The sequence below is a fragment of the Scyliorhinus torazame genome, chromosome 21 (assembly GCF_047496885.1).
Source record: "Scyliorhinus torazame isolate Kashiwa2021f chromosome 21, sScyTor2.1, whole genome shotgun sequence".
In the NCBI taxonomy this organism is placed as follows: Eukaryota; Metazoa; Chordata; class Chondrichthyes; order Carcharhiniformes; family Scyliorhinidae; genus Scyliorhinus; species Scyliorhinus torazame.
Window position 1 is genome coordinate 114,758,263 of NC_092727.1, and position 26,782 is coordinate 114,785,044.

The 26,782-nt window shown below is 47.1% G+C and overlaps 1 protein-coding gene across 1 annotated transcript in view; it reads left to right on the top strand.

Annotated features, from left to right (window-relative positions):
• ghdc (GH3 domain containing) overlaps positions 1-25,968 on the top strand; it is a 39,499-nt gene extending 13,531 nt beyond the window's left edge. Inside the window, 6 exon segments of the mRNA XM_072487316.1 lie at positions 4,711-5,323; positions 8,174-8,363; positions 17,706-17,777; positions 17,873-18,006; positions 21,380-21,468; positions 25,257-25,968. Coding sequence (XP_072343417.1) covers positions 4,711-5,323; positions 8,174-8,363; positions 17,706-17,777; positions 17,873-18,006; positions 21,380-21,468; positions 25,257-25,478 — 1,320 coding nt within the window. The 3' untranslated portion in view covers positions 25,479-25,968.
• The last annotated feature ends 814 nt before the right edge of the window (positions 25,969-26,782 follow it).

Here is a 26,782-nt window from a genome sequence, read left to right on the forward strand (position 1 = left end):
GTAGGGTGCTAATCCAGAAAGTGGAGTGAACGGAATATTCGGCCATAGCCATCTCGGACCACGCCCCGCATTGGGTGGAGCTGGAGCTGGGGGAGGAGAGGGACCAGCGCCCGCTGTGGCACCTTGATGTGGGATTGTTGGCGGATGAGGGGGTGTGCGGGCGGGTGCGGGGGTGTATTGAAAGATATTTGGAGGCCAACGACAACGGGGAGGTGCAGGTGGGGGTAGTCTGGGAGGCGTTGAATGCGGTGGTCATGGGAGAGCTAATCTCCATTAGGGCCCACAGGGAGAAGAGAGAGAGTTGGTGGGGGAGATTTTAAGGGTGGACAGGAGGAATGCAGAGGCCCCCGAGGAGGGGCTACTTAGGGAGCGACTGAACCTCCAGACGGAATTCGACCTGTTGACCACGGGGAAAGCAGAGGCACAGTGGAGGAAAGCGCAGGGGGTGACGTATGAGTATGGGGAGAAGGCGAGTCGGATGCTGGCACATCAGCTTCGTAAGAGGGAGGCAGCGAGGGAGATTGGTGGAGTTAAGAATAGAAGAGGGAATATGGTGCGGAGTGCGGTGAGAATAAACAAGGTATTTAGGGACTTCTATGGGGATCTGTACAGGTCTGAGCCCCCAGCGGGGGAGGAGGGGCTGTGACGATTCCTAGATCAGCTGAGGTTCCCTAGGGTGGAGGAGGAGGAGGAGGTGGTGGCTGGTTTGGGGGCGCCGATTGGCTCCTCAATGTGATTATGGTGCCCTCGGTGGAGGGGGTAGTGGCGGCTATGGATGCGGAGAAGTCCTTTGATAGGGTGGAGTGGGAGTATCTTTGGGAAGTGTTGCGGAGGTTTGGGTTCGGGGAGGGGTTCATCAGTTGGGTCAGGCTGCTATATAGAGCCCCAGTGGCGAGTGTGGCTACGAACCGGCGGAGGTCGGAGTACTTTCGGCAGGGGTTCCCCTTATCCCCCTTGCTGTTTGCACTGGCAATTGAGCTGCAGGCTATGGCACTGAGGGAGTCCAGGAAATGGAGGGGACTGGTCCGGGGAGGAGAGGAACACCGGATGTCGATGTATGCCGACGACCTGTTGTTGTCTGTGGCGGATCCAGTGGAGGGGATGGCGGAGGTCATGCGGATCCTAAGGGAGTTTGGGGACTTTTCGGGGTATAAATTCAGCGTAGGGAAGAGTGAGCTCTTTGTGGTGCATTCAGGAGACCAGGGAAGGGGGATAGACGAGCTACCGCTGAAGAGGGCGGAAAGGAGCTTTCGGTACCTGGGGATCCAAGTAGCTAGGAGTTGGGGGGCCCTGCACAAGCTCAATTTGACGCGGTTGCTGGAGCAGATGGAGGAGGATTTTAAACGATGGGATATACTGCCACTCTCACTAGCGGGTAGGGTGCAGTCGGTCAAAATGACGGTCCTCCCGAGGTTTCTCTTTGTGTTCCAGTGCCTTCCCATTATGATCCCCAAGGCCTTTTTCAAACGGGTAAGCAGGAGCATCATGGGATTTGTGTGGGCGAATTAGACCCCGAGGGTGAAGAGAGTGTTTCTGGAGCGTAGCAGGGACGGGGTTGGGCGCTGCCGGATTTGTGTGGCTATTATTGGGCAGCCAATGTGGCGATGATCCATAAGTGAGTAATGGAGGGAGAGGGGGCGGCGTGGAAGAGGCTAGAGATGGCGTCCTGTGTGGACACGAGCCTGAGGGCGCTGATGACGGCACCGCTGCCGCTCTCGCTGACAAGGTACACCACGAGTCTGGTGGTGGCGGCGACGCTGAAGATCTGGGGGCAGTGGAGGCGACACAGGGGCGAGGTGGGAGCCTCGGTTTGGTCCCCGATTCGGGAGAACCATCGGTTTGTCACGAGAAGGATGGATGGGGAAGTTTCGGAGCTGGCATCGGGCAATGATTAGAAGAATGGGGACATGTTCATCGATGGGACGTTTGCGAGCCTAGGGGCGCTGGAGGAGATGTTTGGGCTACCCCCGGGAAACGCTTTCAGGTACATGCAAGTGAGGGCATTTGTAAGGTGGCAGGTGAGGGAATTCCCGCTGCTTCCGGCACGTGGGATTCAGGACAGGGTGATTTCTGGTGTATGGGTTGGAGCAGGCAAGGTTTCGGCGATTTACCAGGAGCTGAAGGAAGAGGAGGAGGCCTCGGTGGAGGAGTTAAAGGGCAAATGGGAGGAGGAGCTTGGGGAGGAGATAGATGAGGGTCTGTGGGCTGATGCCCTGAGTAGGGTTAATTCTTCCTCCTCTTGCGCCAGGCTCAGCCTAATACAGTTCAAAGTTACTCACAGAGCGCATATGACAGGGGCGAGCTTGAGTAGGTTCTTTGGGGTGGAGGACAGATGTGGGAGGTGCTCGGGGAGCCCGGCAAATCACGTCCATATGTTCTGGTCGTGCCCGGCGCTGGATGGGTTTTGGAGGGGTTTTGCGAGGACTATGTCCAAGGTGGTGAACGCCCGGGTCAAGCCGAGCTGGGGATTAGCATTATTTGGGGTATCGGACGAGCCGGGAGTGCAGGAGGCAAAAGAGGCCGGTATTCTGGCCTTTGCGTCCCTGGTAGCCCGGCGGAGGATTTTGCTACTATGGAAAGATGCGAAGCCCCCTAGTGTGGAAGCTTGGATCAATGACTCGGCAGGGTTCATCAAGCTGGAGAGGATAAAGTTTGCCTTGCGAGGGTTTGGGCAAGGGTTCTCCAGGCGGTGGCAACCGTTCCTAGACTATCTCGTGGAGCGTTAGGAGGAGGTCAGCAGCAGCCCAGGGGCGCGGTGGGGGAGGGAGGGCGGGTTTCTTTTGGGGTGGCGTTTGGGTGAAGGTGGGGGATTTTCCCTATTTGGGCTTTAAAATGTTATATGGGGGGTTATTGTATATGGGGGAAATCCAATGTATAATTTCTGATTGTTGTGTTGTTTTCTTTTTGTTGGGGGGGGGGGGTTTGTTGAGAATTTGTTGAAAAATTTGAATAAATATATATATTTTTTTAAAAATTAACATGTGTTTGGAAGCTCATCTCGGGGTCAAGATAAGAACATATAGAACATAAAAAATACAGCATAGAACAGGTCCTTCGGCCCACGATGTTGTGCCGAACTTTTGTCCTAGATTAAGAACAAATCAATTCACACCCCACAATTCTACCGTAATCCATGTACCTATCCAATAGCCGCTTGAAGGTCCCTAATGTTTCCGACTCAACTACTTCCACAGGCAGTGCATTCCATGCCCCCACTACAGTTGGCAAAACGTCCGACAATTGGCTGGGTGAAGAATGGGGTTCGTGGATGACAATGAAGACACCGACCGTGATCTTTCCAGTATTTAATTCGAGGAAATTTTTCAGCTTACCCAATTTTGAATGTTGGGCCAGTAGTCTGACAATTTATCAACAGTGGAGGGGTCGAGATGGTTTACGGTGAGGTAGAGCTGGATGTCATCCATCTACATGTGTAAACTGGCATTCATGTGTTTGATGATGTTACTGAGGGACAGCATGTAGATGACAAGTGGGACAGGGCCAAGGATAGATCCTGGGGGAGAGGGAGCACCAGATGTGGAAGTAGGTGGTGAAGCCATTGCGTGTGAATCTCGAACAATGATTTGGTAATAGAATAGAAGCAGGTGAGAGCATTGGCAACCAACCAGATGATGGTGGAGAGACACAGGAAGAGGAGGATCATGTGATAGAATCATAGGAAACCGGAGCACCCGGAGGAAACCCGCGCGGACACGGGGAGAAAGTGCAAACTCCACACAAACAGTCACCCGAGGCCGGAATTCAACCTGGGACACTGGAGCTGTGAGGCAGCAGTGTGTCACCATGCCACCCCCAATGTCAAAGGGCTACAGACAGGATGAGGAGGGATAGTTTACCCATGTCGCATTCACATTGGGTGTCATTTTCAACTTTGGTCAGAGCTGTTTTGGTACCGTGACAGAGGTGGAAACCTGATTGGATGAATTCAAGCTGGAGTTCTGGGAAAGATGGGGATGGATTTGGGAGACAACAACAAAGGGGAAAGGGAGGGGGAGGGGAGGTTGGAGATGAGGCAGTAGGTGTTAGGGCGGTGGGAGCCATCGTGGATTGTCATGAGACACATGCAGTTTCTGTTCACAGCTGAATTGTGAAGCACACTTACACTGACGGGAATGAAGTGTGCGCGTTCGGACCAAAGCCCAGGGAGCAGGCTTGCAAGGGCTGCAATTAATCTATGAGCTCTTTAGTGAATGATGGATTCAACAAAGCATAGTAATAAAATATTGGAAAACATTTGAAGAATTATTATGATATGAAAGTATTATTGACTGCATTAATAATTTAAAATCTCACTGGAAAAATTACAAATATATTAAGAGCAATGGGATGTGATTTATTATCTTACTCATGAGCTGAGCTGACAAGAGAAACAGTGCAGTGCCAAGTTAGTACCGCGATTGTGATTAGGCCTTCATTGTATTCTTTTCATACTACTATTAAAAATTAGCAAATCTTAATCCGGTTGTAAGAGGCAGTGATGCTGCTCCATTTGTGTGTGACGTTTTCAACTCGAGTGCCCTCTTCAAACACATTTTCAAAGGCTGGTTAGTTCCAATAATGAGAATGCTAATATATATGCTGTGGAAATAACCGTAATTTACTGTAATTTATCCAGTACGTAGCAAGGGTTTGGTGTCACTGCTTTGCTTTAAGACCAATTGAAACCATTGTCTTCTCCTCTCATCACAGGCCTTTGGCGTGGTCTTCAATTCGATGCTTAACGTCTACCCACGGACTGGAAATTTACAGCGGACTGCCAAGTTTTATTACCTTCCTAATTGGAGTAACTCCGAATCAGGAATTCCAATTGGCCCCAATTTCCCCTTCCCCTTGACTTCCAAGCTCAACTTGAATATGTATTCAACACCAGGAGCTGGATTTGAAATTGCGACTGAACCCGAGGCAATGTACGTTCATCTACTTTTTGCCCTGAAAGATAGGCATTTGGGGGCACTGGAGGCGAGCTTTGCTTCCACAGTCTATCACAGTTTTGCCTTTTTGCAAAATAAGTGGGAGCAATTGATCGAGGACATTTGGCTGGGCCAAATAAATCCCAAACTGAAGATTACTGATGATGTCCGCATGAAGCTCCGGGTTCACTTGAAGCCAGATCCTCAAAGGGCCTCCGAACTGGCTGCAGAGTTTGGGAGTGGGTTTAGAGGGATTGCTCGTAGAGTATGGCCCCACCTCAACTTGGTTGTCGCTGTGGATTCTGGCTCAAATGAACTGTATGGAAGGCACCTGAAACACTTGTACTGTGAAGGAGTCCCCATTTACTCTCCGGTTTATGCAGCCACTGAAGGTAATTATAATATCTCCAGGAGTTCCTAGAAGGTTAAACAACAAAGGTTTATTGAGATAAACAAAAGTAAAGGACGCAACGCGGCATCGAGCACAGAAGTCACTGGCGGGACAACCGATCAGGCCGATCCCAATCCCGGCCGGTCTTTAAGTGCCTAATTCACGAGCCCCTGCTGCTAGGTCTCCGCCCCCTCAGCATGGGGAGCCCATATTCCAACAACCCTTAGGGAGATTAATTGGGTCGTCACCGTGGGCTTTGTGAGGATTATTCCAGGGATGACTGCTCCCTCAGTATCACCATGCTACCTAATCTGCTTCGCCATATTGCTTTTAGCTGCCACGTTGTCAGGCGAGTACAGTATACTGCTTCCTGATTCCAGCAATGTTGGTCTGTACGCAGCAGTTAGCAGAAATGTGAATTTGTGTCGTGCCCTTAATGTAGAAAACCTCCGATGGCATTTAAAACACATCAGGAGAAACAGAGGTCAAGTCCAGGATGGGAAAAGTTGAAAGCAGGACCAAAAGCTTAATTGGAGGTGAATTTTAAGGAGAGTCTACAATATAACTATCTGGATTTGGGTTCATTGTCATGTATACCGAGGTACAGGCAAAAGTATTATTCTGCTTACAATCCAGACAGATCGTTCCATACATGAAAAATATAGGACATGTGTTAGATACACAATGTAAATACATTGACATAGACATTGGGTGAAGCATATGTAGTGTTGTACTACTCAGTAGAGAAGATGCGTGGAGAGATCGGTTCAGTCCATAAGAGGGTCATGGTAACAGTGGGGGAGAAGCTGTATCTAGCCCAGGTAAATTGTCTCTCTCTTTCTATCTCCCCCACCCCCACCCCCCGACAGAATTAAGGGGCATGTCACCTCATGCTTGAGTCTCAAAGGATTCAACATGGAGAATCACAGTGGACAACAAGGTCATTCAGGCCATTGTGTCTTCACCAGTTCTCCACCAGGGCAATTCATCTTGTGCCAATCCCCTGCCTTTCTCCTGTAACCCTGCACATTCTTCCTTTTCAGGTAACCATCCAATTTTCCCTTTTGAATTCCTCAATTGAACCTGCCTTCACCAGACTGTCGGAGCAGTGCATTCCTGACCCCAAACACACACTGCGTGAAAAAGCTTTTCCCCATATTGTTTCATTTACTTCTATTGCATTTCTTACAGCTTTGTAAAACTGGTGAAAGTAATCCTATTTCCACTGATAATCGTTTTGACCACAACACGTCACGGTGCCATCTCGGGACGCACTCCAGTCGTAACATTCATTTTTCTTTCAACTTAAAAACCTGACAAGTTTGATAAATTTTCACAATCTGTGGTGTGGCGTGACAGATTTCAGACCTGAGCCTTTACGATGGACATGGGGAGTCGAGGGTTATGGGGGCGCAGTAAGGAAAATTGAGTTAATGCCGCAATCCGATCAGCCATGATATCTTCAAACGGTGAGCAGGCTCGAGGGGCCGAATGGCCTACTCCTCCTAATTCTTGTGTTCTGAAAATTGTAGTTTCTGTTGAACACCTTTATTCCGTGTTAGTGATTATGGCATCAAGGAAAACTATGCAGACATTATAGACATTCTAAATGGGCATAATACCCAAGTACAGTTAATTAAGTTTGATGTTCGTGGCTCGATTCTTCCTTTTAATTTTGGTTTTAGTTCTTTCACGGTGGGTGGGTGGCGCTGGCTAGGCCATCCCTAGTTGCCCTTGAGGTGGTGGTGGTGAGCTGCCTTCTTGATCTGCTGCAGTCCACGTGGCGTAGGTGCAACCGCAGCGCTGTTAGGGATGGAGTTCCAGGATTTGGACCCAGCAACAGTGAAGGAACGGCGATATAGTTCCAGGTCAGGACGGTGTGTGGCTTGGAGGGAAACTTGCAGCTGGTGGTGTTACATGCGTCTGCTGCCCTTGTCCTTCGAGGTGGCAAAGGTCATGGGTTTGGAAGGTGCTGTCAAAGGAGCCAGAGGCATTTATCTTGTTTCTTATTTCCTAACCTTTCCTTTTTAATGTGGCAAGAGCTGAGGGACTACGCCTGGTACCTGTTCTTTTTCCCTTTATTTTTTTAATACGTTTAGAGTACCCAATTAATTTTTTCCAATTAAGAGGCAATTTAGCGTGGCCAATCCACCTACCCTGCACATTTTTGGGTTTTGGGGGCGAAACCCACACAAACACGGGGAGAATGTGCAAACTCCACACAGACAGTGACCCAGAGCCGGGATCGAACCTGGGACCTCGGCGCCGTGAGGCAGCAATGTTAACCGCTGCGCCACCGTGCTGCCTACTTTTTCCCCTTTATGACTGACCTGCAAAGAACTATTTCCTAAATTATGAAAAGTCCTTCTGGAAGTTAGAAATCTGCAGTGCAGCCTATCAACACCAAGCAGTACAGATATTTCTCTATTGCAGTTGATGCTGTGATTTCACCCTGCAATGTGGATGTTGTAGGTTCTGGCAGAAGGCATTCTGTCCCATGGAGATAACATAGGGGCACATTGACTGACTCTCCACCACTAGCATTCTGCCTTGCTTGTGTGACAGGTGAACACCAGCATGGGTTGATTGTTAAGCAGCCTGTTTCCATGCTATCTTTTCTATATAATTCTATGTGTGAGTGTTTTGCATTAATTCCAAATCTTCGGAGTGTAGCTGCCGGGGCTCGTGTGCTCCTGACATCGATCTGGAAAAGCGAAGGCCACAAGGGAAAGACAGGCGAGTGGGACTAGCTGAGTTACTCGCTCCAGGTTGGAGGGCCGACAGGGATGCAATGGGCCCAAAGGCCACTTCCTGCACTCTACCCATTCTACAATTCTCTGTCTTTTCTTAGGTCTGATTGGAGTGAATCTGTGGCCAGGGAAAGAGGAACGGCATTATCTCTTGTGGCCACTGTCGATCTTCTTTGAATTTATTCCTGTTGATCTCTGCAGTGAAGGACAACCACAAACACTGTTTCTGGATGAAGTGAAGGAAAATGAGTTGTACGAACTGATTGTCACAAATACATCTGGTTTGTACAGGTACAGATGATGAGATAGTTCGCAAATATTTAAACACCAGCTTTGCTACTTGTAGTCTCTTACTTCTCCTCTCGCGAGATTTGTTTTTCACATTAACATGTCATATAAATGATATTCAAAGGCAAAACAAAAGCAACCCGATAGCTTCTTTGAAATGTTACTGGTGATTCAGAAATATTGATGTAGAAAATACTGCACAGCTTGAGTTGAGAGAGTGCATTACTCCAGCAGTGGTTAACCCAAGCACAGTGAGGATAATGAATAGATGGCTGGCTGGAAAAACTGTCTATTATCTATCCTCTCCCCTAATTGCCATCTGAGGCTGTCACTTCCATTTGTGTCAAGGGTCAGCCGACTTAAGGAAGCAGAGTGTGATTTTCAAAAGCCTTTTACCCAACCTGCTCCTCAATGTGTGTGAGCTGTCACTTAAGATTGATGCAGGAACAGGAGCAGGCTATTTAGTCCCTCGAGCACCAAGGTGCATTCAGTGAGGCAATGGCTAATCAGCAACTAACTCCGCACACCAGCCTTTGTCTCCTATCTCTTTGTACCTTTGGTGAACAAAAATCTATCAATCTCGGATTTAAAATTAACAATTGATCTGGTGTGAGTTGTCATTTGTGGGAGAGAGCGCCAAGCTCCTACCATCCTTTTTCACAGAATCATAGAATCCCTCCAGTGCAGAAGGAGGCCATTTGGCCCGTTGAGTCTGCACTGACCCTCTGAAAGAGCACCCTACCTGGGCCCGATTTCCCCACCCTATCAGCGTAACCCCAACTAACCTTTAGACACCCAGGGGCAATTTAGCGTGGCCAATCCACCTAACCCGCACATCTTTGGACTGTGGGAGGAAACCGGCGCACCGGAAGGAAACCCACGCAGACACTGGGAGAACGGGCAAACTCCACACATGCAGTTGCCTGAGGGCGGAATTGAACCCGTGTGATGCACTATCAATTACGACGAGATGAGAGTAGAGAGTAATCGAGGCTTTATTACACAGAGATGTGTGGCCTCCTACAGCTGCTGCCGAAATGGCTGCAGCTCGGTGAGCGCACACATTTATACTCCGCCTACTGGGTGGAGCCAGCAGGCAAGGATCTACCCCCGTACCCGCAGTACAGGAGCCTTACCGTATTACATCTCTTATGTGTACTATATACAAACAGTGGTGACTACCACACCGTGTCCCTGGCGCTGTGAGAGAGCAGTGCTAACCACTGTGCCACCGTGCCGCCCCAGTGACACTGTTTTCTAATTTCACTCCTGAATGGTCTGGTTCTATTTTAAAATTATGACTGCTCTCGTTCTTCACTCCCCAATCAGCAGAAATAGCTTCTCATTATCTCACCTGTCTGCTTCCTTCAATAACTTGAAAAGTTTGAAGAAAATCACCTCTGTTGTTTTATAAATTTAGAGTACACAATTCATTTTCTCTAATTTGGGGGCAATTTAGCGTGGCCAATCCACCTACCCTGCACATCTTTGGGTTGTGGGGGCGAAACCCACGCCAACACGAGGAGAATGTGCAAACTCCACACGGACAGTGACGTAGAGCCGGGATCGAACCTGGGACCTCGGCGCCGTGAGGCAGCAGTGCTAACCACTGCGCCACCGTGCTGCCCTGAAGAAAATCTCACACGACCTTCTAAATACCAGGGGATACTATTCCCGTTTGTGGAATCTCCCTTTGTAATTTAACCCTTATGCGGTCCGAGTGAGCCGGTAAATCTACGCTGCACTTCTTCCAAAGTCAGTATATCCTTCCCAAGGTACAGCACCCAGAATATTTCACAGTATGTCAGGTGTAGTTTAACAAGTGCTTTGTACAGCTGAAGCATGACTTCTACCTCCTTGGGGAGGCATTGGCACATTTGTCTTGTCACTGGACTAGTAATCCAGAGACCCAACACAATGCTCTTGTGTTCGAATCCCACCATGGTGAAATTTGAATTTGATAAAAATCTGGAATTACAAGTCTAACGATGATCATGGAACCATGTCGATTGTTGTGAAAACCCATCTGATTCACTGATGGAAGGGAAGGAAATCTGCCGTCCTTACCTGGTCTGGCCTACATGTGACTCCAGACCACAGCAATATGGTTGACTCTGAAGTACCCTCTGAAATGGCCCAGCAAGCCCCTCAGTTCTGGGGCAATAAACGCTGGCCCAGTAATAAACAAATGTAATCTAGCCCTCTAAATATCGAGGCCTTTTTGATTATTTACTGTACCTGCTCACTTTAATGATCTGTAGACCTGGACCCTCTACTCTTTCTAACTTTAAACCATTCTTCGCTTGGCTTATCTCCATTTAACTCCATTTACCTGCCTTGGGTTCAACACCCATTTCAGTTTTGAAATTTTCAGTCAACCTCAGCAGCTTAGAGTTCCAAATTGCCACTAAACCTGCCTATGGTGCAGTGTCCAGAACTGAAAATAGCATTTCAACTGCGTTCCAACCAGAACTTTGGGCAGCTGCAGAGTAACATGAATTTCTTTTAGTATTCCCGTTCCCTTGAAATAAAAGCGAGCACTCCATTCACCTATTAAGTTGTTTTGTACCTTTTTGCATCTAGTTTTTGGTGATTTCGATACATGGGATTCTAAGTCTCTGCTTCTCCACAGCTCCTGGCTTCTCAATATTCCGATCTACTTAGCTTGCGTCCAAAGTAGATGACCTCCCACATTCCCACACTGAGCTTCATCTGCCGTATTTGTCCCCACTCTTAAATCTACCGACATCCCTTAGCACCTTTTCCCATGTAAAGCTCTTAGTGCACCACCTAACATGGTCCTGTCAGTATATTTTGATATTGCTCTCCATTTCTCCATCTAAATTCATTGATATTTTGTTGCCTTGGACAATAACTGACAATAGCTTGTGTTGAGATTGTCTTTTTAACATCGCGGGGGGGGGGGGGGGGGGGGGGGATGCGATGGCACATTGGCAATGTTTTTGGACTATCAATCCTGAGGGTGCAGGTTAATGCTCTGCGGACAGATGTTCAAATCCAGCTGCGCGGCATCTGGCGGAGTTTGAAATAATTAACAGCTAGTCTCAGTGATGGTGACCACAAATCCCATTGTCAGTTGACGTGAAAACCCACCTGGTCCGTTAATGTCCTTTAGAGGAGGCAATCTGCCTTCTCAACACGGTCTGGCCTGCGTGTGACTCCAGACCCACGGCAATGTGGCTGACTCTGAAAAGGCATAGCGAGCCCCTCAGTTGAAGGGCAGTTAGAGATGGGTAAACAAATGCCGGCCTCGCCAGTGACACTCACATCGCATGGAGGAATAAAGAAGGGAAATAATCTCATCGAATCAGATGCATAAGATGATCGGGAAAGTCGAATTGATCCTGTGAGGGTTTTGTTCCTGTTGTTTGAGAGTACTGTAGTACTGTGACTTCACCACAGTATGGTGCTCTAATATTAATTGTGTGTTGCTGAGTGTTACATGTCTTATCTGTCTCATATCCTATAGAACTGCGTCAGGGTCGCACCCAGCTCTTGTGTAGTCTGAAGATGCCTAGGCATAAAATACTGAAAACCAAATGTAGACATTCTGATAAACTAGAGCTGCTGAAGCTAAAAAGACCCCATTCTCTCTCCATTTATCAGTCTTCACTGCAGCACTTTCATTTTTGCATTCTCCTGTTTACTCTCAAAGTCGCTAATTCATGGCGAGGTAGAATTCTGCCAGTAGCCCTTCAGGACTCTGTGTAAGGGAACGCTCTTTTGTGTAAGCCTCATCAGTATGTGTTACCAAGCTGCTGTGTTATGCAAAAACTCACAGCAGAACCAGATAACGTCCTCTCCTGACATCCTTGCAGAGTCGATGGCAAGTGATGAGAATCCGAAATGCCGGTTATTTTATTCAACCTCCCAGCTAGCAGCCCAGGTTTGCTAAGGCAGGTTTTTATCTGAAAAGGCACTCCTTGAAGCATGATGCCAGAACCAATTTTTACATTTATTTACAGAGTGAAATATTTGCCTCCTAATGCAATCGCACCGCAGTTTCAATAAGTGTCCTTTTTCGGTACAAAAGTGAAACTTCAATCAGTGCCCACCACTTGGATAACATTCATTACATCAGACAATTAACAACACCGGCAATTCTACCCCTCCTGCAGATCCATCTGAAGGCAGTGCAAGTATGAGATCTTTCTACTCTGCATGACTCAGCTCACAAATGAAAACTCATCCCAGCTCATTCATCAGCTGATCTGTGGGTTTTTTTGACAAAAAAGAGCAGATAGTTTTGTTGCTGCATCATTGTCTGTCAGGTTCACTGCTGTATTGTTATCATAGCCTCTGGCGTCTCCATGTAGGAAATTGTATCTGTCCATCATTCAATAAGTGTGAATGAACGAAACTTGTTAATATGGTCTCCTGCTCCCTGGACAACCCTTAACGTGCTGATAAAACAAAACAATTGACAACATGCACTAATGAGCTTAGTCGCAACATTCTTTTTCCCTTACAAGCCTAATTACAGACCATGTCTTGCTGTACTAGATTTTTAGGTTTCATTCAAGCTTCTGTTTTTAATATGCACAAACGGTTGAGAACAGGTCTATACTCGTTGGAGTTTAGAAGGATGAGGGGGGATCTTATTGAAACTTACAGGATTCTGCGAGGCCTGGACATGGAGAGGATGTTCCCACTTGTAGGGAAAAACTAGAATCAGAGGACACAATCTCAGACAAAAGGGACGATCCTTTAGGACAGAGATAAGGAGGAATTTCTTCAGTCAGAGGGTAGTGAATCTGGAACTCATTGCCACAGAAGGCTGTGGAGGCCAAATCGTTGAGTGTCTTTAAGACAGAGATAGATAGGTTCTTGATTAATAAGTGGAGAAGGTTGGAGAATGGGGATGAGACAAATATCAGCAATGATTGAATGGCGGAGCAGACTCGATAGGCCGAGTGGCCTAATTCTGCTTCTATGTCTTATGGTCTTATGACCGTTGCATACCTATTTTCAAAGCTATAAACACTCTCTGATAGTTCTGTTCTTCACACTAGTCATATTGTTTAGGCACAACAGATACAGTGATCTAGAAAGCTGATTGTTCAGCACCTGTTTGTGAGGCAGTAATCAGACTCTTGAGCCTCTCGCATAGGGTGCACGAGAGGAATATCATTATGAGCAGGAGGTGCTCTGCTCGCCACATTGGTAAAGAAGTAAAAAGGCAGTATGCGGTCTTCACACCTCTGCACACAAGGGGCGGGATTCTCCCAGCCCCACGCCGGGCCGGAGAATCCTCACGAACGGGCTACACCGCCACTGACACCGGCGTGGTTGGCACGGCGCCGGTCGGGGGCCGCTCTACGTGGCCGGCCCGCCGATTCTCCGGCCCGGATGGGCCGAGCGGCCGTAGGAAAAGAGCTGAGTCTGGCCAGCGCCGTTCTAACCTGCTCTGAGCAGGCGGGACCTCGACGTGTAATGGTCGGGTGGCGGCCTGTGGAGGGGGAGGGGGGCCTCCGATGTGGCCTGGCCCGCGATCGTAGCCCACCGATCGGCGGGCCGGCCTCTGTGGCTGGGGGCCTCCTTTCCTACGTGCCGGCCCCTGTAGCCCTGCACCATATTGCGTCGGGGCCGGTGCGTTGAAGGAGGCCACTGCACAGGTCCTTGTTGACACCGCGCAACTGTGCATGCGCGGATCCCGCGGCGCCCAGTTCGCACCAGGATCTGCAGCTGGAACGGCGCCAACCGCTCTAGCACCATGCTGGCCCCCTGGAGGGGCCAGAATTAGACGTGGGAGCAGCCCGTTCACGACGGCGTTTACGACAGCGTGGACACTCTGCCGCGGGATTGTCCTAGCACCTGTCTGAGACCCCCCCATTATATGTTCAGCTTTCCCTGAAATGTGTAACTCCACTTGGATCAACCACGTCTACAAGACCCTCCTAATAATAATCTTTATTATTGTCACAAGTAGGCTTACATTAACACTGCAATGAAGTTACTGTGAAAATCCCCTAGTTGCCACATTCTGGCGCCTGTTCAGGTACAAAGAGGGAGAATTCAGAATGTCCAATTCACCTAACAGGTCATTTAAAGCACGTCTTTCAGGACTTGTGGGAGGATACCGGAGCACCCGGAGGAAACCCACGCAGACACAGGCAGACTCCCCACAGACAGTGGCCCAAGCCGGGAATCGAACCTGGGACCTTGGCGATATAAAGCAACTGTGCTATCGTGCAGGAGACTGTTAGACTGCAGCCTGTAAGGAATGATTTTAATCTAGATCTACCTGACTGTTGAGCAGGAATAGCAAAGAGTGCTCCTCCATACCCACAGTCAAAGAACCCAGGCCACTGCCAGTCTGCGCTACCTACCCTGGCCACTGCTATCTGTTGGTTACCTCCCCTGCTCACTGCTTCTTTCGTGACCTAGTTGCTCTTCCCTCCAGTAGCCCTCCCCATTTTATTAAAGGTAATGTCGCCATAGTCCCAGATGACCATTTGCTGCTTTCCCCTTTGAGGGGGCGATCTGACTGGTGGTGGTTTAGCCTGTGGATCACCACACCTCAGGCCAGGGGCAAGGTTAAGAAGGAGGGACCTTCATGAAATAACCTCAGCCGGTATGGGAATTGAACCCACGCTGCTGGCCTCGCTCTGTTTCATAAACCAGCTGTCTAACCAAGTGAGCTGAACCAGACCCCAACTGGAGATGACACAGCAGCCCAGTCTTTGTACCTGTTTATTTTGTTGATCTACATATTACTGTCTGCAGCTAGGTGGCGGTACTGAGCAGGACTCACATCAATCCAATCACAGGGATTGTTCTTCCCATCCCGAGCCTCGCTGAAAAGGAGGAGTGCTTGAATTTCTAGCCTAGCGAATGATTGATCGTAATCCTTGCCCACTGTGAGTGCTGTGATCTCAATGAACCATTGCTGCCTATTGGGTAAGGGTTACAAACTTTCAGCTCCTGTAACCAAATCGCTGGAGCACATTTTGGGTACTTAATTTGCAATGCAGATTCAGTCTCTCTAGCTGCAGACATCAGCTCCCAGTCTGGGAAAACAATTTAGCAGATGTCAGATCCATTGCCACGCAGGACAATCGGAGACGGATTTGCTACAGGACTCGGTGTACACAGAGCCACAGGGAGTGATTCCAAATGGCAAGCAAGTGGGATTGATTGCACCACTATTTGAGCTACTGTGTCATCTCCAGGAGACAATGTGGGGGTGGGGTAAGGATGGAGGGAGCTGTACTGTGAACATTTATCCTTAGATAGCGGGGCTAGGGCAGTCTTGCTCCATGTACTAAATCACAACTATTCATCATTCGTTTAGTCTAAATAAACAATCCATTGACAGAAATGCCACTTCCTTCTGTCCTTTAGTATCGGTATTTGTTACATAAAAAATGGATTATGGAAGTCATGCAACTATTTTCTGCTTAAGCTTCACTCTTTTAAAATGTTTCCAATTAAGGGGCAATTTAGCGTGGCCAGTCCACCTCGCCTGCACATCTTTGGGTTGTAGGGGCCAAACCCACGCAAACTCGGGGAGAATGTGCAAACTCCACACGCACAGTGACCCAGAGCTTGATTTTTTTTTATCTGAACCACTCAACTACCCAATGCTGTTCTGTATTCTGTACCCAGAAAACATATCATATTTTTCCAATTTTATAGTTGGCAGATATGAACTGTGCTCTGATTTAACATAAGCGTTTTGTAAAACAGCCTCTGTCATGCGACTTTAAAATTTTCGGTTTCATATAAAAATGACCCATGTGCTATAAACAGGTGAGATTCCTGTCATATTAACAAATAGTTTTAAAAAGTGCTGTTAATTCCACAAGAAAGGCGTTTAGAAAATTTAACAGCTGACAGCAGAAGTTTTGCATTCAATATATGACTTTATGTTTGCATTTAAATGGCTGTTGGAAAGAAATGAGTGGACTCTCCATCTATTGTCTTTGTAACCTTCAGACTTGAATGTTCCAATGCATTCCTGACTGGCCTAACTCATTGTTCCCCCTGCAAACTCTGTTACCCATTTCCCTTCTCTCATGAAGTCCCATTCATCCATCACCCCTGTGCACGCTGACCCACGTTGCCTCCTGGTTATGCAATGCCTAATTTTTAACTCCCTCCGTTTACGTCCCCCTCCTCCAGTCCTACAACTCTCCACAATATCTGGCTGCTCTAATTCTGGCCCCATGAGCATCCTAGATTTGAAATATTCCACTATTGGTGGCCGTGCTTGAGCTGAAGAGAAAAACAAGTTGCAGCGCTATGGTGAAACGCCCGGGGAGTGGGACTAGGTCAGTTGTTCCCGCAGAGGGCTGTCACAGACGTGAAGGGCCTCCTTCACCGTTGCAGCCATTCTGTGATTCTGTTGCATGATTCTAGACCCCAACCTTCGGAATTCCTTCCCTAAACCTGTCCACCTCCTTACCCATCTTCCCTCCGTCAAGCCTCTTTACAGCCTCCTCGCTTGGCTCAGCTTAGAGTCATTTGCTCTATGATCTCCTTCACAGCTTGGTGTCAGATTTTGCTCTATGACTCCTGTGAAGTGCCTTTGGGCATTTCAGTACATTGAAGATGCTTTATAAATACAAGTTATTGTAAAAGCTGTAAGGACGTTAAAGGACTTGTACAGTTGAAACATTTGAAAATGCGTTTCGACTGTCATCCATTATGCAGCCAGATTCTGAGCCAAAAGCAAATGAGTGCAGATGCTGGAATCTGGAACAAAAACAGAAAAGACTGGACAATCTGAGCAGGTCTGACAGCATCTGTGGAGAGAAAAGGGAGCTAACGCTTCGAGTCTGGGTGAAGAAGAGTCAGATGCTGTCAGATTCTGAGCTATAAGCTTAACTGTCATAATTCAACACCAAAGAAAAAATGAAATGAAATGAAAATCGTTTATTGTCACAAGTAGGCTTCAAATGAAGGTACTGTGAAAAGCCCCTAGTCGCCACATTCCGGCACCTGTTCGGGGAGGCTGGTATGGGAAGTATTACAGATGATGGTTCTCATACTGCTTGTGCACCACTCTACTGTTTAGATCACAGTTTCCTCAAACTATGTATCAATAGGAATGAATGCTCCTTCCATTAGCAGCTGGTTGTACTGAGAGTGTTGGCAACCCCCTCCCCCCCCCCCCCCCCCCCCAATCTCAGCCTCGACACTCCGGGAAAACACACGCACTTATCCCACATTGTCGGGCCTGCCCTCATGATGGAACATCTCAAATATTCTGCGGATTAAATGAAAATAAATCTCAAAACAAAACCATAAGCAGTTCCCGTTCATTCCCGTAGTGCTCCAAAACAAGTTGGTTTTCTGTGCAATATTTGTTGATCTTTTCAGGTACCGGATGGGGGATATTGTAAAGGTCGTGGGTTTTCACAATCAGTGTCCTGTCGTTGAATTTAAATGCAGGTGCGTGGATTTAATTTCATCCATTTATTTTGCTCTCTGCGCATTATTTTGCTGAATTTCTAAACCCGGGCATTTGCTCATTTTGCTTTTGTCAGACGAGGCCAATTCTTAAACGTCAGGGGAGAGAAAATCACGGAGGAGGCGTTCTACCGGACGCTACTGCGAGCTGTTAGCCTGTGGCCTGGAGCAATGCTCCTTGATTACTGCTGTGCACAGAGTGGCCTTTTGGGTAAGAACATGACTGGATTAGCTGTTTGGTAACCGCTAAAATTAAGGATGTTAAAATCACAGGATTACTTTAAAGATTGCATCATCTGTCGGATCCAGCATGTTTGCTCATGTTTGAAACTCTGGGACTTGACTTACTCATCAAAGTAACCCTCCGTGATTCAGTGGCGGTCTTGACTTATTTTGATGAGAAGGAAGGTGGCTGGTGCCGTCCTTTTAGCCTTTCACCTTTGACATGTGCCCTTTCAACTTTTCTTTTCTAAATTTAGAGTACCCAATTCATTTTCTCCAATTAAGGGGCAATTTAGCGTCGCCAATCCACCTAGCCTGCACATCTTTGGGTTGTGGGGATGAATCCCACGCAAACACGGGGAGAATGTGGAATCTCCACACGGTTAGTGGCCCAGAGCCGGGATCGAACCTGGGGCCTCGGTGCAGTGAGGCAGCTGTGCTAACCACTACGCCGCCGTGCTGTCCGCCCTTTCAACTTTGACCCGTCCGCCCAGATGGGGTGAAATAAAGATGAGCATCTTCCTCATGACAGATCTCCCACTATGAACGCAGAGAGATTTGGGCAGCTCCAGTCCTTAAGGTCATAGCCTCAAATTGCCAGTAATTGAGTATTAAATTGACTGTCAAGAATACCTGGAGTACGAGTTGGAAATTTTACACCGGGGCGGTTGGGGGTTGCGAATCCTGAGGCACATCGCTTGGATGGAGGACAGAGAATCTTATACAAAGGCAAAAAATACAACCGCTCCTTGAAACCTGAAATATAAACCGAGAATGCAGGAAATAACATTTCAGGTTAACTATCTTTCTTCAGAACAGTTTTACTTGTTTGGTGCCAAAAAGAATAAAAAATGGTCCATTGCCCAATACCAACAATCTTCATAATCTCCTTGATAAACACAAATCAATCCATCAAAATTGATTTAATAGAAGTCTTATTGTAAGCGTTGCATATGATCTAATCCTTTCCGCCAACCAGGAGACTGGGCATACACATGATGATCATGGCAGCCCGGTAATGGTTATGAGATAACCCATCAGCTACTAATGTGTAATGGTGAGTCTGAGAATGGACTGGAGCTTGAGGCACTTCTCGTGGGTAATAACTAAGACCATGTTGTTTTGAGCAATGCACCTTTACTGTAAACAAATCTACCTTGACTTATCCTATCTTTCTGTCTGGAGACGAGAGTATGGCACGAGTCACTGCAGTGGTATTCCATTTGCAGTCCGCTCAAAAGGGTTCCAAGGTGAAGCTGAGCAGGGCATGTTTTTATCCATGCTGGCGTGGAGGAGCTCTGGGCTAGACCAGACTGTCAACATCAGGGAGCACTGTTGAAATTTACAAACAGTAACCCCGATTCATAACGTTGTGCCCCATTCACAGATGGATTTGCTTGTTTTAGCGAAGGAAATACTGAAATCAGGCTGCACTGTTAAACTAAAATGGGTATCGCTCCAATTAGAAGATGCTGGGAAGTACCCAGAACATCTTTCCCAGTGGCAGAACGCAGGGTTAAGATTGTGAACGTGCTGTGTGGCAGCTTGTGATTTGTTCTGCCATTTACACTAAGCAACGTTTAATTGCGTGTTTGCAGCACTCGCGTTGTTGCTGACTGTGCATCAGTCACGCTCCAACATTAAATTGCAACCCTAACCCCCGACACTGGTACTTAAACCCAGCGCTGCTAGAATATCCAGTCCTCCCTGAGGGAGAATAAGTCTAAAGCTAGCCAGTACATTGACTAGGGTTTATTTCCAAGGCAGCAAAGCAAAATCACAGACTCTCCCAGTTCCTCCCCTCGATGTTCCAGCTGGCCCCATTTATACTCTCTCAGCAGAACCAATTAAACAAACAAAGGGACAAACTAAGAGGGGAGCCCCTTAAAGGGATGCTACATTAAACAACCGTCCCCATTTATACAACCACCAATACCCATTCCTGTTTAACAATGCAATTGCCTTCACAATGTTATTGCCGTTTAACAAAGTGCCAATGGGCCTTTACAATGTATTAATAAGACATTGGCATTCCTATCCTCTATGTATTGATGAGATTATATTGCTGATATATATGCCAGCGATTTCCAAATCTTGGAGGCTGGTAACCAAAGTCAGTGAGTGAGATGTAAACGGTTACAGAAAATATGGGTGGGATTTTACGGCAGTGAAGGGGGTTCGCCATTAGCTACCGACGGGATCTTCCAGTCCTGCCGCCTGGGAACCCATTGGCACAGCTCAACCCCACATACACCGATATCAGCAGTCAGAGTTCAAAAGTTCAAGCCTGTGAGTACATAATCCACGTCTATATTGTCCTGTGAGAGTACCTTTAAGAAATGGGTGTTTACCACTGCAGTGATATCAAGAGAGTGGGTGGAGCTGGGCTGTCTGTCAGCTTTTTACTTTTGTTTTAGGCTGTTTGCTGCAGGGTGGGTTTTAGTTTCGTTTTCAGAGCGGGTTAGCTGCAGTCACAGCCAGAAGGTGTATGAATCTCTCTCTCTGTAATCTAAAGACTGTAAATCAATCCTGGTGATTTAAAACTAATAACAGTAGTGACTTTAACCTGATGTGCTTCTGGTAAAAGGTGTTTTAACGAGATGGATGTTAAAAGGAAAGCTTAAAGGATTACTTAGTGTTGTATTCTTTGGGGGTTGTATTTGAATTAATGTTTGCTAAGATGTTCACTGTATGTTTTAAAAAGGTTAACTTGAGTTCATGGACTAAATATTGTTTTGCTTTAAAAAAAAAAAAAACCTTTCCATTTCTGCTGTACCACACCTGTAGAGTGGGCTCCGTTTAGCTCAGTTGGCTGGACAGCTGGGTCGTGATGTGGAGCGACGCCAACAGCGCGGGTTCAATTCCCGTACCAGCTGAGATTATTCACGAAGACCCCGCCTTCTCAACCTTGCCCCTCGCCTGAGGTGTGGTGACCCTCAGGTTAAACCGCCACTAGTCAGCTCTGCCCCCTCAAAGGAGAAAAGCAGCCTATGGTCATCTGGGACTATGACGACTTTCCCTTTAATTTTTAAAAACTTTTATTGATGAAAAACACAATAGAAAAATTATCTTCTTCAGCAGTTGAATGGCGTAATGACACTACAGGAAACCAATGTATTGCTAATGTATTGTGGTCTGCAACTGACCTCCAGAAGCTCATTTCTGTCCATCTGTTTGGCGATGATGAATGTAACTAAACTTAGAAATACCGCACAACTGCTGCCTGCAATATGAGGTGGCCTGACTTTAACGTAATGACCTTGTAACGTGCTTTACTGTGTATAGTAAAATGAAGTGCTAAATCACTGGGCAGTGCCTACCTCTGCCCATATATCGCAGATAATTCAAATTTCTTCTCGCAGGTCCATTCTGTGGCAGTTCAGACCCGCACTATGAAGTTTTTGTCGAGATAAAAGGAGTCAGGAACTTGTCAGAGGATCAGCGTTACAAGGTGAGAGGCAATTTCTTATTGTCCTGCTAGGAGAGGGTTATGTTTGTTGAAAGGTGAAGTTAATTTTTTCCCCCCTTTGTTGGGTTAGTTACGCTGGTGATCTATGGTGCTCTATGGTGCTGAATGACCACCATCACCGTCACTGAACTCAGCAAACCCGACATCAACCAGGCGTTAGAATTTGGCACTGTCCACTTCTGAGCAGCTGGTGACCGTGCTGGGTGGTGCGTAACCTACTGACCCAGTAGAAGAGTCATAGTTAATTTATTGTATAAGAGTTTTCACCCTTTTGTACATATTGTATAAGAGGCAGGGGGGAGATGGTAGCGTATTGAGCATGCCACTGGACTACTAATCCAAAGGCTCAGGCTAATTCTCTGGGACCACAACTTCAAATCTCAACATTGTAGCTGGTGGAATTTAAATTAAATTAAGAAATTCAACTCCTTAATTTGAAAAAGTTTGGAATGGAAAGCTAGTCTCAGTAATGGTGGCCATGAAACTAACATTAATTGGCGTAAAAACCCATGTGGTTCACTGTCTGCTGCCCTTACTTGTTCTGGCCTACATGTTCCTTCTTGAGAAGTGTGTATTTGGGGAAGGGAAACAAAGCTGGGGAATACACAATAAGCGGGAGGACATTGGGAGGGGTGGAGGAAGTGCGGGACTTTGGAGTGCATGTCCACAGGTCTCTGAAGGTGGGAAGACGGGTGGTAAAGAAAGCAATTGGAATGTTTTCCTTTATTGGACGAGGCATTGAATATAAAAGCAGGGTTGTAATGCTGAACCTGTATAAAATGCTGGTTAAACCACAGCTGGAATTTTGGGTACCTGGTCACACATTACAGGAAAGATATATTTGCTCTGGAGTGTGTGCATAGGAGATGTATAAGAATGTTACCAGGGCTTGAAAATTGCAGGCATGAGGAAAGATTGGATAGGCTGGGGTTGTTTTCCTTAGAACTGAGGAGACTGAGGGGTGACTTAATTGAGGTGTACAAAATTGCAGAGCCCCCTTTCCCCGAAAGAAGAGGTTAATTGCCAATGAGCACAGATTTAAGGTGATTTGTAGAAGGATTAGAGGGGGCACAAGGAAAAACCTCTTCACCCAGGGAGTGGTGGGTGTCTGGAATTCATTGCCTGGTTTGGTGGTGGAGGCAGAAACCTTCAACTCATTCAAAAGGTATCTGGATCTGCACCTGGAGTGCTGAAACCTGAAAGGCTACACACCAGGCGCCATAAGGTGGGATTCAATTGGACTAGTCCTTTATTTTTTGGACAGCACAAACACAACGGGCTGAAAGGCCTCGTTCTGTGCCGTACGTTTCTATGGTGTATGTTGACTCCACACATTGTGACATCAAGGAATCCTAGCAAAACTATATGCGGTGGGAATCAGGGTGAAAATTCTCCACTGGCTGGAGTCAAAGCTGGTAAAAGGAAGATGATTGTAGTTGTTGGAGGTCAATCATCTTAGCTCTAGGACATCACTGCAGGAGTTCCTCCGGGTAGTAGTGTCTGAGGATCAACCATCTCCAGCTACTTCATCAATGACCATCCTTCCAACATAAGGCCAGAAGTGGGGATGTTCGCTGATGATTGCACAATGTTCAACACCAGTCACAACTCCTCAAATACTCCAGTCCATGTCCAAATGCAGCAAGACCTGGACAGTATCCAGGCTTGGGATGACAAGTAACAAGAAAGAACATCCTGGTGGTTACCATTAACAAGAAACTGAACTGGACGGGCCAGACAAGTACTATGGCAACAAGAGCACATCAGAGGCTAGAAGTGCAATTTAACTAATTGGGAACAAAGTCCCATAGCAAGCAGGTTTAGCTGCGTATTTACCGGCACTCATGTTTGATAAGGGGCCTCAGCGAGGAATGCATACAACGTTTTGTACACTGAGGAGCTCCGCTCACTGGAACTCCTCAATGTAGTGAGAGATCTCCGAGACCCCAAAGCGGCCCCTGACCCTCCCCATGCCCCAATGCATTATGGGAGGGACCCCTGCAGTGATGTCCTAGAGCTAAGATGATTGACCTGCACCCCCCAACATACACACAGGGCACCCACGGCCCGATCACACTAGAACATAAAATGCCAGCTTGACACCCTGGCAGTGCCCCTGCCAACTGGCAGTGCCACTAGGTTGGCACGCATGTGGCACTGGGTGTCAGGGTGACAGGCTGGCAGTGTCAGGGTGGCACCAGCAATGCGAGGGTGCCACATTGCCCAACGGGCATGCATCTGGGGGCCGCCTCTGATCTCCTGCGAGACCCCCACAAGTGCCATTCCGTCTGATCTCTATTTGTGGAGCTCAGTACTGAACGGCGCTCACCCAAGGTCTCCAAGGCGAGGGAGATTGATCCCATGCTTCAGGTACCTCTGGAATCTGCACATTCATAGAATCTACAGTACAGAAGGAGGCCATTTGGCCCATGGAGTCTGCACCAACTCTTGGAATGGGCACCCTACCCAGGCCCACATCTCCACCCTATCCCCATAACCCAGTAACCCCACCCAACACTAAGGGCAATTTTGGACACTTAAGGGCAATTTGGCATGGCCAATCCACCTAACCTGCACATCTTTGGACTGTGGGAAGAAACCGGAGCACGCGGAGGAAACCCACGCACACACGGGGAGAACGTGCAGACTCCGCACAGACAGTGACCCAAGCCGGGAATCGAACCTGGGACCCTGGAGCTGTGAAGCAATTGTGCTAACCACAATGCTACCGTGCTGCCCCAAAGTGAGACTAACTGCCTCGCTATAATATGCAGATTTGCCAAATATTGATCCTGCCCACAATGGACGGGATTTAAATTGCAAAGTTTCGCAAGATTGCGTTAGGTCTCGGGACACGTTGCAAACCTGGTAGATCCCGGGAACGGGATCTCCCGGCTTTTATCGCCCATGCTGCGCCACGGCGAGCTGATTTTCGGGCACAGCGTGACCATTAAATCATGCCCTAGGAATCTTGTGGTGAGCAACTCGCCTACTGACTCCCCAAAACCTGTCAACTATCTGCTAGGCACAAGTCAAAAGTGTGATGGAAATCTCACCCTGGCCTGGAAGAGTGCAGCTCCAACAACATTCAGGAAGCTTGAGACCATGCAGAACGAAGCAGCTTGCTTGATTGGCATTCCTTCCAGAAACATTCACTTCCACCACGACCACCGACACAGTGGCAGCTGCATGTACCATCTACAAGATGCATTGCAGAAACTCACCAAGACTCCTTAGACAGCACCGTCCAAATCCACAAACATGCTATCTAGAAGGACACGGGCAGCAGATACCTGGGAACACCACCACCTCGAGGTTCCCCTCCATGTCACTCCCCATCCTGACTTGGAAATATATTATTGTTCCTTTGCTGTCACTGGGTCAAAATCCTGGGACTCTCTTCCTAACAGCTGTGGGTGTATCTACACCACATGGACTGCAACGGTTCATGAAGGGAGCTCATCACCACCTTCTCAAAGGCAATTAGGGATGGGCAATAAATATTGGCCTAGCCATCAATGCCCACTTCCTGTAAATGAATTTTTAAAAAGACCCACAGCAGTGTTAACTTCTCTTAGCTTCTTTCTGGAATGGTCCAGCAATTCACTGAGCCAAGGGCAATAAGGAATGGGCAAATGATGCCCACATCCCGTGTAATAATGTTTTGAGACAATTTTCAAAAACTCAATTGCGCCAGTATGATAATTTGTGCTCTGTGCAGTGATTATTCAAGTGTCTTCTTATTGACGTCCTCCTTCCTGTCTCAATAGCTGGACCAATGCCTTCAGGAAGATTCGGAACAGTACCAGTCATTTCGACGCAAGGGTAGCCTTGGACCGGTGAGAGTTCATATTGTTGCAGCAGGCAGCTTCAAAGCACTAACAGATTTTATCATGGCAAATTTAGGCACTTCCTACAGTCAGTTCAACATGCATCGCGTTCTGAGGAACAAAGATTTTTTGGACTTTATTCAAAGAAAAGTAATTTCGTGAAACCTTTACCCCTTCAGATCCTTTCCCATCTTAAATGTAGCAGTTTGCACTTTTTTATTCCTCATGCATGTCTGTCTTTTCTTGGAATGGAGACACCACATCCTTTGTGGGTGGAGTTCATTCCCAGATTTCTGCAATGTATTTGGATGATACTTTTTTTTTTTTGTAGTGATTAAGCATTGCACATCAAACTGCAGGCACAATAGGAGCACTCAACTGACGCTGTTGGAAAAAGCAGTTGGACGCTTTGCTCATATCCGTTTGTGTGCAATACTTTTATCTTCCGCACTGCAAGGAATGAAGTGGTTCTTCTCAAAAGAGCTGAAACACCTGCCTCTTTGTGTCCTACAAGACTAATGATGCTCCCAGGGGAGCTGCTGACCAAAACGATTTGAAGAGGAATCTGTTATTACTGTAAATAATCACAAATTATTACCTTGAATATTTGTGTCTGCTTGTATTTTCTGCATTAAAACCATTTTTATTCTAACCTTCCGTATACTCTTGATTGACGGGATTTGCTTACACTAAATGCACAACCTGATTTTATGATTTTGGCACTTCTCCAACCACTTGCGACTTGTGATGTCCAAGCTCGCTGTGGGCCACTGACTCTTTCTGCAACGATAGTTAATGCCGCCCTGCCTCTCCCTCATTGCTCGGAGGGGTGGAATAGAGTCCATGTTGTGTGACGCTCTGTCTGATTCACCATCACCGAGGACAGATCCAATCTCCCGAACTGAAGTGAGAATGACTCACAGCTGTGTCATTCAAACTTGTGATCATTTGGATGTCTGTCAAGGCTCAACCACTTGAGCTACGAATCTCACCTATGATTGTCTGGGATCTGTACCAATATTGTGAGAGTGAGTAATTTTTCCATGGCAGATTGTCAGCCGCTACCTGTACTTCTACCATGATAACCTGACGGCAAGGCATCTTCAGTTTAACCTCCCTTGATGGGAGGTTATGAGCGTTTTAAGCTCTGGAGGATAGTTATGTTTAGCTACTAATCTGGCCTGTCCTTTATGGGCCAGTGCAAAGTCTAATTAGGCAAAACAGATCATTATAGCTGCTTTGAGGTAATCAGAGGGGAATTGTAACTGATTTTGAATTTCTGGTTGGTTGAGTCAGAGGAGAAAAATAAAATAACTGACTTTCTTTTCATATGATACATGGGATTATACATCTATTCTATATAAATACATTTAACATTGTATAGGCTACTACTAAGATGATTCTTTGAGGTGGTGAAGTCTAACTGCTGTCACGTTTAACACTGGGTGAAGTTGATCAGAATATGG